The following is a 14456-nucleotide window of genomic DNA, read 5'->3' as shown; positions in this document are numbered from 1 at the left end:
CATTTAGAGATAATCGAATAGAACCCTTGTCTTTTGAAAGATTAGGAAACTGAACCCCACAGTGCAGAAATCACTTGTTTTCTGGAGAAAAGAGGAACGAATTTCACTTGGGCAATTAAAGCTACGGAAAGAATAAGGGCACGGAGCCTGGAAGGATTTAGTTCAAATTCGACCTTGGAGCAGGTGCTAGTTGTGTGATCTTGGGTAAGTTAATTAACCTTTGTTCCTCATATGGAAAATGGGGATAATAAAAGCACTATCTCCCAGTGTTGTAGTGAAGATTCGATGAGAATATATTTTATAAAGCGCTTTTAGGTATATGATAATGTTTGTTTCCTTCTTTATGGAAAGAGACAAACCCCAAGGAGTGAGAGATGGAGCCATGAATTTCGAAAGGCGCAGTCCCCCTTCTATGACACCTGTTAACTGGTCTATATGAATGTTCCTGTGGTTATCTTGATGGAAATCGCTTTGCAAACTTAAAGGCGCTCTACAAACTCTTTAAAAGGCTGTGGTTATAATGATTATTAATGAAGGATCTTTCAGGCAATTCCCCCAGCTCAGACTCTGCGGAGTACAATTTTGCCACAAAGCGAAACAAAGTTCAGAGATCAAGGCAGAATCTACTGCGTTGGCGCGGTGCGTTGCCAGTTTCCAAGATGGCTTTTTCGGCAGAGAAGCGCGGACTCTCTGCCAAAAAACAATGCGGAGCGCCGTTGCCATGGATTGCCCCTTCCCCCTCCACAGCGAATTGGAAAGGAGGATTTGCCAGTGTTTAAGATGGCCGCTGAGAATGGGCAGCTTTAACTCATTCCAGACTTCAATATGGCGGGCTCTGCTTTGCGACTTCGAAATGTCTGATGGGTGCTCTCAGGACTCCCTGGTATCGCTGCACGGAAGTGGCGCCGCCGGACGTCTATGGTGACATCACTCCCTGTCCGTCTCTCTCCCGCCCCTACCCCCGCCCCCGCTCCGGTCTGTGTACTCCCTTCTCCCAAAGACTCGGAGAGCGGATCCAAGATGGCGGCTGAGGCGGAGTACGAGTCCATCCTGTGCGTGAAGCCCGAGATCAGCGTCTACCGCATCCCACCGCGTACCTCCAACCGCGGATACAGGTAGTGCGCCTTCGCCCGCGCCTGACGTCCCTTACCTCCGACTTGTCATTTTTCGTCCCCTTCACTGCACTGTGCTCTCCCTGAGGACTGCCCCCTTCCCTGCTGCCTCTTCCCGACCCCCATCGCGATCGTAGCCGGCTCCTTGACCTCCTCTGGCCGTCCTTACCTCTGGACATTGCCATCTCTCCCCCTCCTCCATCCCATCTCCAGATTCAACCTGCATTGTCATATCCCGATTCACCTTTGGACACCTCCCCTCTCTCCTTCCTCCCCCCGCCCATCTCTCCTTCCTCCCTTATTGTCAAACTCCATCCCACCTTTGGACCACTTCCATCCTACCTCTCGATTCTAGCCCCTACGCCCTTGCCATTTCCCATCCCGCCTCTGAACCCCTCCCCCCATAGGATTACCTTCTCCCATCCCCCTTTAAACCATTTTCATTCTATCTCTAGTTAAACCCAAGAAGAACAGGACTATGAATTTTGGCCCGATGGTAGAGACACCTGTCACCTGGTCCCTATTCATACCTCATTCTTGCGTTGTCTCAAATGAGATAGCCTGTGTGAAGGACTCTGTAAACTTAAAAATACTATGTAAATACTTTTTTTTTAGCTGATATTATTCTCTCCAGTTCTTGCTGGAAACCAACCACTGCCATTTTCCATTCTGTCTCTGGACAACCCCCCACCCCCCAGCCCACTTTTGGATTCATTCTTCCACCTGAAGATTGCTGTTAGAAACTACTTCCCCCTTTTCCTTTCCCCTCCCTCTCATCTCTGGATCACAGTCATTGCCATCTTCCATCCACTTTTGTCCCCTCACCCCATCAGGAAAATCATGGTCACTCACCATCTCACCTTTGAATTCTCCCCTTTCTGATTTGTTCCTTAGTCAATCAGTAAGCGTTTATCAAGTGCCAGAACCCTAGTGACAGGTTCTCTGGTTAAAACAGCCCTCACCCCTGAAATATTGATATTCCATCTCATCTCGGCATTTTAAAAAAAATTCTTTTTCCATACTGTTGCATTCAATCTATAACTCTGCCATTTCCTCTACTAATTAACTCTATTACTTTCAATAAATCAACAAGTATTTGTTCAGTACTTACTATATGCCCCACTCTTCCCTAGTCTCTGGGAAAACAAATATTAGAATGAAATCTCAGAGTGAGCCTGCTATACTATACTTCGTAATCCCCTTCTTTGGTATCCCCATAATTTTCCCTACTTCCTTCAAATTACTTTTTTCCCATTCTTCTTTTCCTTTTTCTTCCCATTTTCTTGTGTTTTCACCCATTTCCTAATTATCCTTATCTAGCCCCTATACTTTGCCATTAGTCTTCTGAATTTAGCAATCACTATCAAAAATTATTATTCTTGTTTCATTGGTCATAAAAAGGTGCTCATTTCTCTTTTGCTTGTTTTTTTCTTTCATTATCAATTTTCTCTTTCTATGAGGCAAAAACCTTGGCTGTTCTTACTTTCTGATCAAAAATTACCTCCATCTTCCTCCTCTGGCATTTCCTAGGACAACTTTTTCTGTTTGTTTTTGTCAGCCTGTTGTCTCTTTGTTTACTTCCCCTGCTTCCCAATTAGGATAATTACTACTCAGGTCTTAAAGGTGTATAAGGCTCTCCCCCCATAATCAGCCAGTGAAGTTGGTTGTGCAAGTAATTTTATTATCCACATTTTATACATGAGAAAACTGAGGGTCAGAAAAGTTGTTTACAGTCACACAGCCAGTAAGAGTCAAAACCTAAAATCAAAGCCAGCTTTTCTTATTCTGTTTTCACTCTGCTGTGCTGTCCGTCATCTGATTATCTACAAACCTTGGATAAGATCTAGGAAGATTCATATAGTACTGATAGAAAGTGACTGTTCTCTTAAATTATTTATAGATGTAAGCATCTAACATGAACATGAATAGGCATCTAAATGGTTTCTGTTGATAGTAGAATGTAAATCATGAATCTGTGTAAGGGTAGATTGGCTACCTAGGCATGGTTTAGGACTTTCTAGAGATAATGAGGTGTTAATAAGATAAGATAATAAGATAAGAGTTTTGACAAGTTTGTGTATTACACACACACATATACTATTTATAATCTGCATAAAAAGAATTTGAGTAATTTTCCAATTTGTTTTAATCAGTAGGAAAACTTTTTTTTATTTGATAACAACCTTACTAGACTTTAGTAGCATCTTACTGTTTAGGCCATTACTGAATGGGCTTGATGGGCTTTCCTACTCTTGAAGAGGATGAAAAGAAGAACAGCAATAGGGAAAACTTAAAATGAATAGTCTGATTGATATATGTGAGCTGATAGACATTATTCTTTTCTATTAATCGTCCCAGGCTTTCTGAAATGGAATATTTGAGGAAAGATTGAGGAAGAAAATACTAACAGTTCTGAAAAGAAAGACTCTAAGGACAAAGCAGCACCTAGAACATTGCCCTGAACTTAATAGGCACTTAATAGGTGTTTACTAAATTAAATTCTAAATTCTGAAAGATATGGGAGGAGGGAGGCAAGAAATTCCAGGTATTTGAGCTTTTATTGGAAGAAAGTAAAATTCCCTAGCACATAAATGTTTAATAGATACTTGCTGATTGATTGATTTTATACTCCAAACTCTTCCCTTATCCTTAGGACTCCATTATTCACAGTAATTTTTCCATTAAACACATTGAATGACTAAAATCTCCTTTTTATCTCAGCTCCCCACAGGGGTAGTCATATCTTGACTCACCTTTGAACACTTGCCCTCTTCCCCTCTTGCCCCTGCATCTCTCATCCAAGACTATTTTGTAATGTTACCTTTGTCAGCTTAAACTCTGAAATTACCTTTCCTGATCACAATCTCCTTTACTTCCACATTTCTACCTCATTCCTCTTAAATCTACTTTTTTGGTTTTTGTTTAGATCTCTGTTTCTCCTTGTTCTCTCAGTTATTCCTGTTCTAGCTTTTCTTCTGTTCATAGCATTGGCTCCTATGGACAGCCAGATTAGTAATGGGCTCTAACCTTGACTGTTGTGCCTCCTTGTTTTTCTACCATTCACATCCTGCCAAGTCTCCAAAGCTCCGTCATCCAACCATCTGGCCACTCTCTCTGTTCTTCTGCTGACATTCACTGCTGGAGGAAGTTAGACAACTCTGTCAGATGGATCCACAATGAATAAATGTTATCTAAGCTGAAATGGTCCCTATCTGTCACACAGCAGCCTTCATATTGGCTGTTTCTTGGACCATTTCCTTTCTCTTTAAGACACTAATGCTACACCCTCTTTACCCCCAACACACACACACACACACACACACACACTTTCTCAGCAGATGACCTTGTTTCTTTAACAGAAAAATGGACCTTGGAATTTTCTATCTCTCTTGCTTCAAAACTCAGTATCCAAACTCTCCTCTCTTGGTGCACTTTCCGAGGATGAAGTCACCATCTTTTTGCTAAGGTTAACTTTACTTGTTGACTGTATCTTGTGCCCTCTAAGAGTGTCCTCTAGGAATCATTCTTCCCTTTTCCTCATCCTTAGTTTCTTGTTGCCTGGTACTCTCCGTGATGCCTTTAAACCTGCTCAGATTTAACTTTTTTTTTTTTTTAAACCTTAAACTTTTGTCATCCCTTAAGGTGTCTTTCTGTAGGTCTCTTCCATTTCATTATCTCTGTTAATTTGCCAGATTACTTATCATGTACATTTTGGCTTTTGATCCCAGTGAATGTTCTGAAATGAGCCGAAAATATTAAAAAATTACCAACCACTAAATTTCATGATTTTTCCTTAGCTCTCATTCTTCATGATCTCTTTGTAGTTGACATTATTGATCACCCTATTTTCCTACACAGCTTCCAGGATGCCCTTTTGTCTTCATCTTTCTTTTTTCTCTTGAAGGAGATCAGTAGAGAAATTGATGAGGATAAGATAAGGCAGCTCAGTATTTACAGAAATAGTCCAAAGGAAGGAAGGTGGGGTGGAGTTAGAGGAAGCTCTAGGGAAGAAAGCTGGAGGCTGTTTCCAGACCTGTTCTTGGGTGGGAAAGAACGAGGGGCTATTATCTTCCTTGCCAGAAGTAGCAGTCTCCACCCATTCCATATTGAACTGATACACCAGCGTTAGCACCTCCCGGAGTAGCCATTGCACTTTGGAGGCTTCTGGAGAGCCCAGGGGCCCAACCATAACCACTCCAGTATTTTTGCCAAGAAAAGCCCCAATGGAATCAGGAAGATTTGGACAAGACAGAGCAATAAGAACAACTTCCTCTTATGCTCTTTATTCCAACCTAACTGGACCATTATCTTTTTCCCAAATTTGACTTGCATTGTCTCATGTCCAGTAAATTGTAAAAGCTCTTATATCTGGAATTTCTTGCTCCTCTTCCCCTCATCTTTCAGAATTTTGAATTTAATTTTAGTAAACATTAAGTACCTACTAGGTTCAGGGCACTGTGGTTGGTGCTGCTTTGTCCTTAGAGTCTTTCTTTTCAGAATTGTTGGCGTTTTCTTCAGTCTTTCCTCAGATATTCCTAGAAAATTTTGAACTTTTATTTGATCCATTTATACCCTGACTTGTATTTATGTGTTTATAAAATTCAAGGTCCTTGGGGAGGACATAAAATCTTTTATCTGTAGCATATTGCCTTTCCCAAAAGAGATACTTAATATATGTTGACTTGTTAAATGAATAATTGTAAGCTGGTACAAATAGCTGAGATTTATATAGCACCTATATGTTAAGACTATGTTTTAGAAAATCTAATACAATAAATTGTTTTAGTAAGCATTTAAATTTTACATAAATGGACAGAGGGGAATATTGTTTATGGGTTCTAATATTTAGTAATTTTTTGTCTTATTTGGTTTTCCCTTTTAATTTTTCTAATCAGCTTTTTGTTTATTTTGCTTCTCTTCAGACATCATGTTTTACCTGACTCCATTGTCACCTATTCTCCAACTGTTGTGTTTAAATTCCTAACAACCCTTGATCCCTTCCTCTACTACATCTAAAAAGCAAAAGCAAAACAAAACAAGAAGTAGTAATTAAATTTAAAAAATAGTTTAAAAATAAATTTATTAAATATTAAAAATACATTTTGTATAGAGTTATGCTCCATAGCATGAGCCTTGTTTCTGAGTTCTACTAGATTTGTGATCTTGGACAAATCAGCTTCCATTTCTTTATAAGTGCCATAATTATGGCACTCTTAGACTTCCAGGGTGGTTGTGGGAAAAAAAGCTCTGTAATACATAAAGCACTTTATAGGGATTGTTATTGTCAAGGTATTCAAAAAAGTTTTTAAACTGATGAAATTATTTTTGGGAGACAGTGTAAAATAACAGAAGTCTAAGGACTTGATTCAAATGCCATATGCTCTGCCACAAATCACTTCCTTTGGGCTTTCTTCAGTTTCCTCATTTGTAAGATGAGGAGGTTGGACTAAGGGATTTCTAAGAATCCCTTCAAATCTTATTTGATGGTTCTATGCCTTCTACATTTACACATTGTGGTTTCTAGGAAAAAGTTTGTCTTTGGAATAATTATAATACTTAATAATACTTAACAACAAATATTTCAGTAGTACTTTCAGGTTTTCAAAGGGCTTTAATATATTACCTAATGAGTCTCATGTGGTTAAGTGCTATTATTATCCCTATTTTATAGAGAGCCCAGAGTCACATAGTTGATAAGTGTCTCAGATTGTAATAGATCCCAAGCCTTTCTTACTCCCAAGTTTACTACTCTTCTGTTTTGCTTACTTATGTAAAGTAATTGTTGTTGATTAAATAATGAGGTAGGCAGAATGGAGAGGGATACAGCTGTTTGGAATCTGGTACTGAGGAGTGGAATTGAAATATTAAATGTAAAAGAGCATTGCTATGGTCCTGAAGTTCCCTGTTTTTTTTTTTTTTTTTTGCCCAGGGCATCTGACTGGAAACTAGATCAGCCTGATTGGACTGGTCGTCTCCGAATCACTTCCAAAGGGAAGATTGCCTACATCAAACTTGAAGACAAAGTATCAGGTAATTTAGTGAGTAGATCCTTTAATAGAATTGCATCTTTAGGTTTCAGACTCAGGGAAGCAATCTATATTGTGAGCTATCTTAAATATAAATAATAGATTTCTCTTCTGCTCAAAAGACACCTCTTCCTTTTTTCTCCTTTTTTTCATCCCTTAGGGGAGCTATTTGCTCAGGCACCAGTGGACCAATATCCTGGCATTGCTGTGGAGACAGTGACAGATTCTAGTCGATATTTTGTGATCCGGATTCAAGATGGCACTGGTATGGAAGCCAACACTGGCATTTGATTGGGGTTAAGGGAGAACCAGTTATTAATTTCAGTCTTGGTTCGGGTGCCTTTGTGTCTGTCTCACCCAAACTTTCCTTCCTCTCTACTAACTTATTAGAGATACTGATGGTGGGTAGGGGAATCTTGATAAGTCAGAGAAACTAGCACAGTGATGAAGATGAACTTCATAAGTAAGCTTGAATCAACCAATCAGAATATCTAACAAAAATGAACAATTCTTGTAGCTCCTTTTCTTTATTTGTGGTTATCTCTGAATGTATTTCCTGTAACATTTTTAGTAGAGTGAGAGGGATTATTAGATTGAAGGTACATATGACAAGGAGATGGGAGAAGTAATATTAGTGAATGTGAATTAGGCTGATAAAAGTTTATTGAGGAAAGATGAGAAGTTTATTATATCTTTTTAGATTTTTTTAGATTCATATATAAAGGGAATTCTCTTCCTGTGCTCAGGACTGTGATAGATGGAGACTTAGCTTAATTTCTTAGATGGAGACTTAGCTTAATTTCTTAGTTCACGTAAGGGAATCTGTTGTTTATTCAGAGAGTACAGAGTTACTTATCCTGCTGAAATACCTTTTCTAGTGTAAGACTGCCTTCACTAGATAAATAATCAGTAATTTAATTGGTATGGGTACTTCCTCCAAGTTGCTAATTACAACTTGCTGTGATTTAGGGATATTCTTCAAGAGCTACTATAAGTGAATAATTGGTCAGGGTTCTGCAAACCTGATAATGAGTCTTAAGCAGTTGGTCATTGGACAATGGATATGTAGTCAACCAGCCAGCTGATACTTAGAACTTTTTTAAAATCAGATCATCTCCATGCTATGATGTGGCATTTGAGCAGAGCTTTAGTGGAGTAGCTTCAAGTACTTATTAGTACCGAAATCCGAACCAGGGAGGTGGTCATTGCATTGGCAGCCAGCATGGGCATAGCAGTGGCTAGAGGAAAGAAAGACTGAGCAGTTGGTTAACTGCCTTGTGTGTAGCAGGGGCTCTCCTAAGGACACCTTCTGCCCTGAGCGTTCCCCTCCTTCCCACAGGACGTAGTGCTTTCATTGGTATCGGCTTCACAGATCGGGGTGATGCCTTTGACTTCAACGTTTCTCTGCAAGATCACTTCAAGTGAGTGTGACCTGCCTCTTAAATCAGGGAGAATAGTCTTCTGTTTTTCCTTTTCTTCTATTGCCTGGACTTTATATTAATTACCCCATTTGTTGTGAATCTAGAGTCCTCCCTTTTTCCTTCCTGCCTGTGACTATATCCATTTCTAAATTTCAGTCCCTATTTCTGTAAATCTGGGTTTGGAATGCTTGTTTAAAATTTGGGTTTTATGTTCTTGTCCTTGTAGGATTTGACTTGTAATTCTGATGAGAAAGAAAAGACTCTATCAGGGTTGTTTGTATACTGTGGGTGGGAAGTTATCTATTGTCATCCCTTTAGCCATTTTCTCCTTCCCTTGAAGATGGGTAAAGCAGGAAACTGAGATCACCAAAGAATCTCAGGAAATGGACACTCGTCCCAAGTTGGATCTAGGTTTTAAGGAAGGACAAACAATCAAATTGAGTATTGGGGTAAGTTTGTGTGTATTCTTTTCATCCAACCCTATCATTGTTTTTCCTTCCTGTGTTTCCATCTATTTGTGCAAATCTGTCTTTTTTAGAATATTACCACAAAGAAAGCAGGAACATCTAAGCCTCGACCTACAGGGGCTGGGGGCCTGAGCCTATTGCCACCTCCACCTGGGGGCAAAGTGACTATTCCCCCACCTTCATCTTCAGTACCTATCGCAAATCATGTGACTCCACCTCCCATCCAGAAGTCCAGTCAAGGTGGCAATGATGCAGGTAAATTCCTCTTTACCTTTCACATTGAAAACTAGCCTCTTTTTTTTTTTTTTCCCCCTGAGTCATACTAATCTGCTTTGAGAGTTACATGTGTGAACCTATCTGTCTGATCTAAAGGAACTTAAATTTCCAGGTCATTTCCACCAAAGCAAAGGATGGGTTTAGGAACATGGTACCCAATGGGTTCATCGGCATTGAAAAAGTGATAGTAAAAGGACAGGTTTCAGTTATGTTCTATTATAATTTTATTTCATAATTTGGGGGATTAGACTAAACATCTTGTTTTGTGGATATTCTCATTCTTTCTCATAGCCCTCTTAGAAAATGGATAGAGACAAGGGATCTTTTCTTTCCCTTCTTCCCTGCTCATTTTCTTTAAATGAGGATGCCGAAATAAGGAATAGTAAATTTCTTAAAATCTTTGTATTGGGAATTAACAATCCAAGAATCCTAACAATTTTTAGACCATGCTTTTGCTTAGTTTGGCTACATGGTAAGAATATTTTGCAGAGACCCTCAGTTCTGCCACTTTGTTTCCTCTGTATCTTTTCTTCATTTAATACTTATTCTGCTTGTCTCTCAGGGCTATTGTGATGCATGTGCTTTAAAAAATTGTTGCTATGCCAAACAAGATTAAGTTTTTGTTACTAATGTAATATGTAGGATGATTCCTTTTTTTTTTTTTTTTTAAATTTATATTCCCCCCTCTATAGAAGGCTAGGGGAGAAAAAGGATGGTTTGGATATTTGGATTTTTTGAGGCCATTGAAACAGACTAGATAATTTCTTCCATTTCTTTTCAGCTTTAATATAACTATCTTTTGCTTTTTCCTCTTCCTTCTGTTATATACTCAGATATCCTGTTAGACTTTGATTCTCCTGTTCCTGTCTCAAATACACCAGCACCTGCTCCTGTTTCTGCTCCTGCTTCAGCTAATGCAGTGACTGATCTATGGGGAGACTTCAGTACTGCATCCAGGTAATGGTCAGGGAGAGGAAGCTTACTCATAAACAGGGCTGAGGACTGATTAGAAATTTTGGTGTAAAATGTATATAGTCATATGAAAGCCCTAAGCAGGGAAACATGGTTGGTCTGGCTGCCCTCAGGTTTGATGCTTTTGGAAAAGATGAGCCTTGACAACATTAGAGAGTATCATGAAGATGTTTTATACATAGTGGATTAAGGAATCTGGGTATAAGGTATGAATATAGTTTTTTTTCATAGAACCTTTCATTGTAGGAGCACTAAGTTGAGGCTTTCTGAAAATTACTGTAATTGGATAGCTTTTTTTTTTTTTTAATTAATATTGCTTTCCTGGCTTTCTTTTTCTTGTCTCCTGGATTGCAGCTCTGTTCCAAACCAGACACCACAGCCGTCCAACTGGGTCCAATTCTGAGCAGCAGGGATAAACTTGAAGACCAAGAGAATACAAGGGCACCAATTTGAGGGGGGGATTTGGAAAACTCTACCTTCTCCTGAACTGAAATTCCTGGACAGTCTTTTAAAAAGCTTTCTTATTTCAATCAAGAGCTGGTTTATGTATCTCCCTACTGTTGATCACATGCTGTGCAGCCCAGGAAGCATCTCCTGCTGCCCTACAAGGCTGAGAGGTGGGTTTGAGCCCACTTGTGAGTGAGCAGAGAATGCTTGTCAGGCCAGGATCTCCATATCAAGGGGAATTATATTTACAGTGGCTCAGCTCTCTTTTTAGTTCCTTACCCTTCTCCCATGGTCCTCTTTGAGTGGCACTGGGGCAGGGTAATCCTTGGACAGCCTTTCTCTCAAGTAACACAGTTGGTAGGTGCAAACCTCTTTGCAGCTCCATTTGGTTTCTGCAATTGAAAGGACTTAATTCTGTGGGAATAGATACTGAGAGGTAAGGAGACACTGACTCCATCACTCTCTTCTTTATCCCAGGACTTCATATTGGGATAGAGTTGTTGGAGATGACTTCCAGGCCTGCGTGTTTACAAAATAAATGGTGAGAGGTGGGTGGAAGGCTGTGTAGATAGATGAGCGAAGCTCTTGCTCCCCACTTCCTGCCATGTTCTCCTCTTACTGATCTTAGTTGGGAAATGACAGTGCTGGGAGCAGCTCCATTGCCCTCTTCTATGTTTACACGTCTTTCCCTTTGAGAAGAGGGTTGTGTTGGTGCCATTTGCTCCATCACCTTGTGTTTTTTCACTGGGGCAATATCTCTGACCAGGGTAAGGATTTTGGCTGGCTGTTGTCCCAAGCTGCCTGTTTCCTGGAGCTCCATCTAGTCACTTCATTTGATGCAAGATCTCCTTTTTATTTTTTTATTTTTATTTTTGGCCTTTTGTGTGATTTAGAGTAAGAGTCAGATCTGTGCATAGGGAAGTACAGAGTGCTTAGTCCTTTTGGCAGGTGATGGTGTAATGTGCCCATCCTTCCTTGGTACAGTGTCTGAACTGGATTGTTTTGTTGGACCAGGTATGTCTTCTCTGCTCATTTCCCATAAAACTTGGCCCTTTTAACCAGAGAAATCCATTTCCTATATTCAGCTCTTCAAGTGGGGACTGCTGCTACGCCTATATCTGCCATTTATAAAGAAAGCTCAGGAGAACCACAGCTACAGAGGTTTGACAAGGGAAGGTTCTGATAAACTTTGCCCAGAGGAATATCGGAACAAAGTTTGAGGGTTTTTTTGTTTTGTTTTGTTTTTACATTTCCCTTTCTTCCTTACAATTCTGTGAAGCGAATTTCCTTTTCCACAGAAAAGGATATTTTCATTTGTTTCTATTAAGTAGCTAATTATGATGAGGGAGGATTTATTGTGATAAATAAGTATCATTCCTGTTTTTTTTTTTTTTTTTTGCCCATTAGGCTGTTTTTTTATTCTGAATGAAGAGTCTTTGAGTCTAACTTGGAAATACATATCTTCTCTATCCCTAAAATCTTTTCTTGTCTCTCCCATGGACTTGTGGGTCCATTTTTATTTTTGTCTTTTTTTTCCCCCTTGTGCTATATATCAAGTAGTTCTGCACTTGCTGAGCTCTGGAAGGTCCTTTTACGTTTCAAATGAAAACACTAAAGGAAAATAGGAGAATCACTAGTGGTTAACCATTGGGACTCTCTTTTCTTATTTTCCTTCACTTGTTCTTATTTTGCATTCCCCAAGATGATAATATATTATGTATTTGAACTGCTGCAAAACTGAAAAAAAAAGATATATGTGTATATAAAGCATAAGGTGTATTGGTGCAATAATGGTAATTAAAATATAGAAAAGGGTGGTGTCTGTTTCAGTTTTGATTTTCCTTATTACCCTGTTGTCTCATTGATTAGCTCTTTCTAAGCCCTCTGATTGATAATGTAGGAGCACTTTAGAATTGTGTTTATTTCTTAAGAAACTCAGACTTCTCAGATGTTGAGACTAGATTTGCCTTGATCCCTGAAGCTCCTCATATTTGTTTTTATCAATTATGGACAATTCTTTGTTTCTCTTAATACAATCTGAACTATTCCTTATTACATGTCAACTATTGCTTTCTCTAGAATGGTACAAGACGTAACTAAAAACTTAACTATGTATTTTAGAGCTAGAAGATCTGTAGAATTCACCTACTACAACCCCTTTCACTTTACAGATGAGGATAAGAGATAAATTGTGATTTGTCAAATCCAGGTTTCCTGATAACCTGATTCTTTTTTCACATCAGTGATACATTTTTTAACAAATACAATAAAAATCCAGGTTAAATGTTTTCTTCTTCAAATCTTGAAGCTGCTACCAGTATTTAAAACATTTTTGAATTCTTAGAGTTTTCTTTGGAACCCGAGGCACCTGAATACTCATTTTTTGCAGGGGTGAGAAAGGCAATGGGGCTTAAGTGACTTGCTCAGGGTCACACAGTTTGTAAGCATCTGAGTACAGATTAGAATTCTTCCTGATTCTGGGGCCAGTGCTTTATCCAGTGTGCTACCTGGCTACCCCCAGTAGTCTTCACTGGAGCAAATCATTCTTCATCCTTTGCACTTTTTTTTGTTTCTATTCAAGAATGATAAATTAACATTGCTGTTATTTCCTTAGTATTCTTTAGGTGAGAGGCAGTATGGCATAGTGAATTGAGAATCGTCCTCGGAGTTAGGGCAGCCTTAGTTTTCTAGTATGTACTGACTTTGTGACTTAGGTTAAATAGTTTAACTTGTTAGTGCTCCAGGCAATTGTCTCTCTCTCTCTCTCTCTCTCTCTCTCTTTTTTTAAATAATTATAACTTTTTATTGACAGAACCCATGCCTAGGTAATTTTTTACAACATTATCCCTTGCACTTACTTCTGTTCTGATTTTTCCCCTCCCTCCCTCCACCCCCTCCCCCAGATGGCAAGTAGTCCTATACATGTTAAATATGATACAGTATACAATATATGTGTGCAGAACCGAACAGTTCTCTTGTTGCACAGGAAGAATTGGATTTGGAAGGTAAAAATAACCCAGGAAGAAAACAAAAATGCAAACAGTTTGTATTCATTTCCCAGTCTTCTTTCTTTGGGTGTAGCTACTTCTGTCCATCATTGATCAATTGGAACTGAATTAGGTCTTTTCTTTGTTGAAAAAATTCACTTCCATCAGAATATATCTTCATACAGTATCATTGTTGAAGTAAATAATGATCTGGTTCTGCTCATTTCACTTATTTCTTACAGAACAATAATATTCCGTAACATTCATATACCACAGTTTACCCAACCATTCTCCAATTAATGGACATCCATTCATTTTCCGGTTTCTAGCTACTACAAACAGGGCTGCCACAAACATTTTGGCACATATAGGTCCCTTTCCCTTCTTTAGTATCTCTTTTGGGGTATAAGCCCAGTAGAAACACTGCTGGATCAAAGGGTATACACAGTTTGATAACTTTTTAGGCATAATTTCAGATTGCTCTCCAGAATGGTTGGATCCATTCACAACTCCACCAACAATGCATCAGCATCCCAGTTTTCCTGCATCCCCTCCAACATTCAGCATTATTTTTTCCTGTCATCTTAGCCAATCTGACAGGTATGTAGTGGTATCTCAGAGTTGTCTTAATTTGCATTTCTCTGATCAATAGTAATTTAGAACACTCTTTCATATGAGTGGTAATAGTTTCAATTTCATCATCTGAAAATTGTCTGTTCATATCCTTTGACCATTTATCAATTGGAGA

At 39.0% G+C, this 14456-nt stretch overlaps 1 protein-coding gene across 1 annotated transcript; it reads left to right on the top strand.

The window, feature by feature from the left end:
- Nucleotides 1-945: 945 nt before the first annotated feature.
- Nucleotides 946-12535, top strand: NECAP1 (NECAP endocytosis associated 1). Its single transcript, XM_051963200.1, has 8 exons — nt 946-1115; nt 7042-7142; nt 7299-7403; nt 8478-8559; nt 8900-9008; nt 9098-9281; nt 10136-10259; nt 10629-12535. The coding sequence occupies exons 1-8, from the start codon at nt 1021-1023 to the stop codon at nt 10675-10677; spliced, it is 849 nt and encodes a 282-aa protein (XP_051819160.1). The 5' UTR covers nt 946-1020; the 3' UTR covers nt 10678-12535.
- The last annotated feature ends 1921 nt before the right edge of the window (nt 12536-14456 follow it).

This window comes from Antechinus flavipes, chromosome 5 (assembly GCF_016432865.1).
Source record: "Antechinus flavipes isolate AdamAnt ecotype Samford, QLD, Australia chromosome 5, AdamAnt_v2, whole genome shotgun sequence".
Taxonomy (NCBI): Eukaryota; Metazoa; Chordata; class Mammalia; order Dasyuromorphia; family Dasyuridae; genus Antechinus; species Antechinus flavipes.
Note: the sequence above shows the minus strand (reverse complement) of the source record. Positions and strands in the feature narration are given on the sequence as shown.

What these genes read in the sequence shown, in the direction of transcription:
- NECAP1 (XM_051963200.1), top strand. Translation starts at nt 1,021, where the DNA reads ATGGCGGCTGAGGCGGAGTACGAGTCCATCCTGTGCGTGAAGCCCGAG. An exon ending in ACCTCCAACCGCGGATACAG is followed by an intron (nt 1,116 to 7,041) that starts GTAGTGCGCCTT and finishes TTTTTTGCCCAG; the next exon opens with GGCATCTGACTGGAAACTAG. An exon ending in GACTTCAGTACTGCATCCAG is followed by an intron (nt 10,260 to 10,628) that starts GTAATGGTCAGG and finishes CCTGGATTGCAG; the next exon opens with CTCTGTTCCAAACCAGACAC.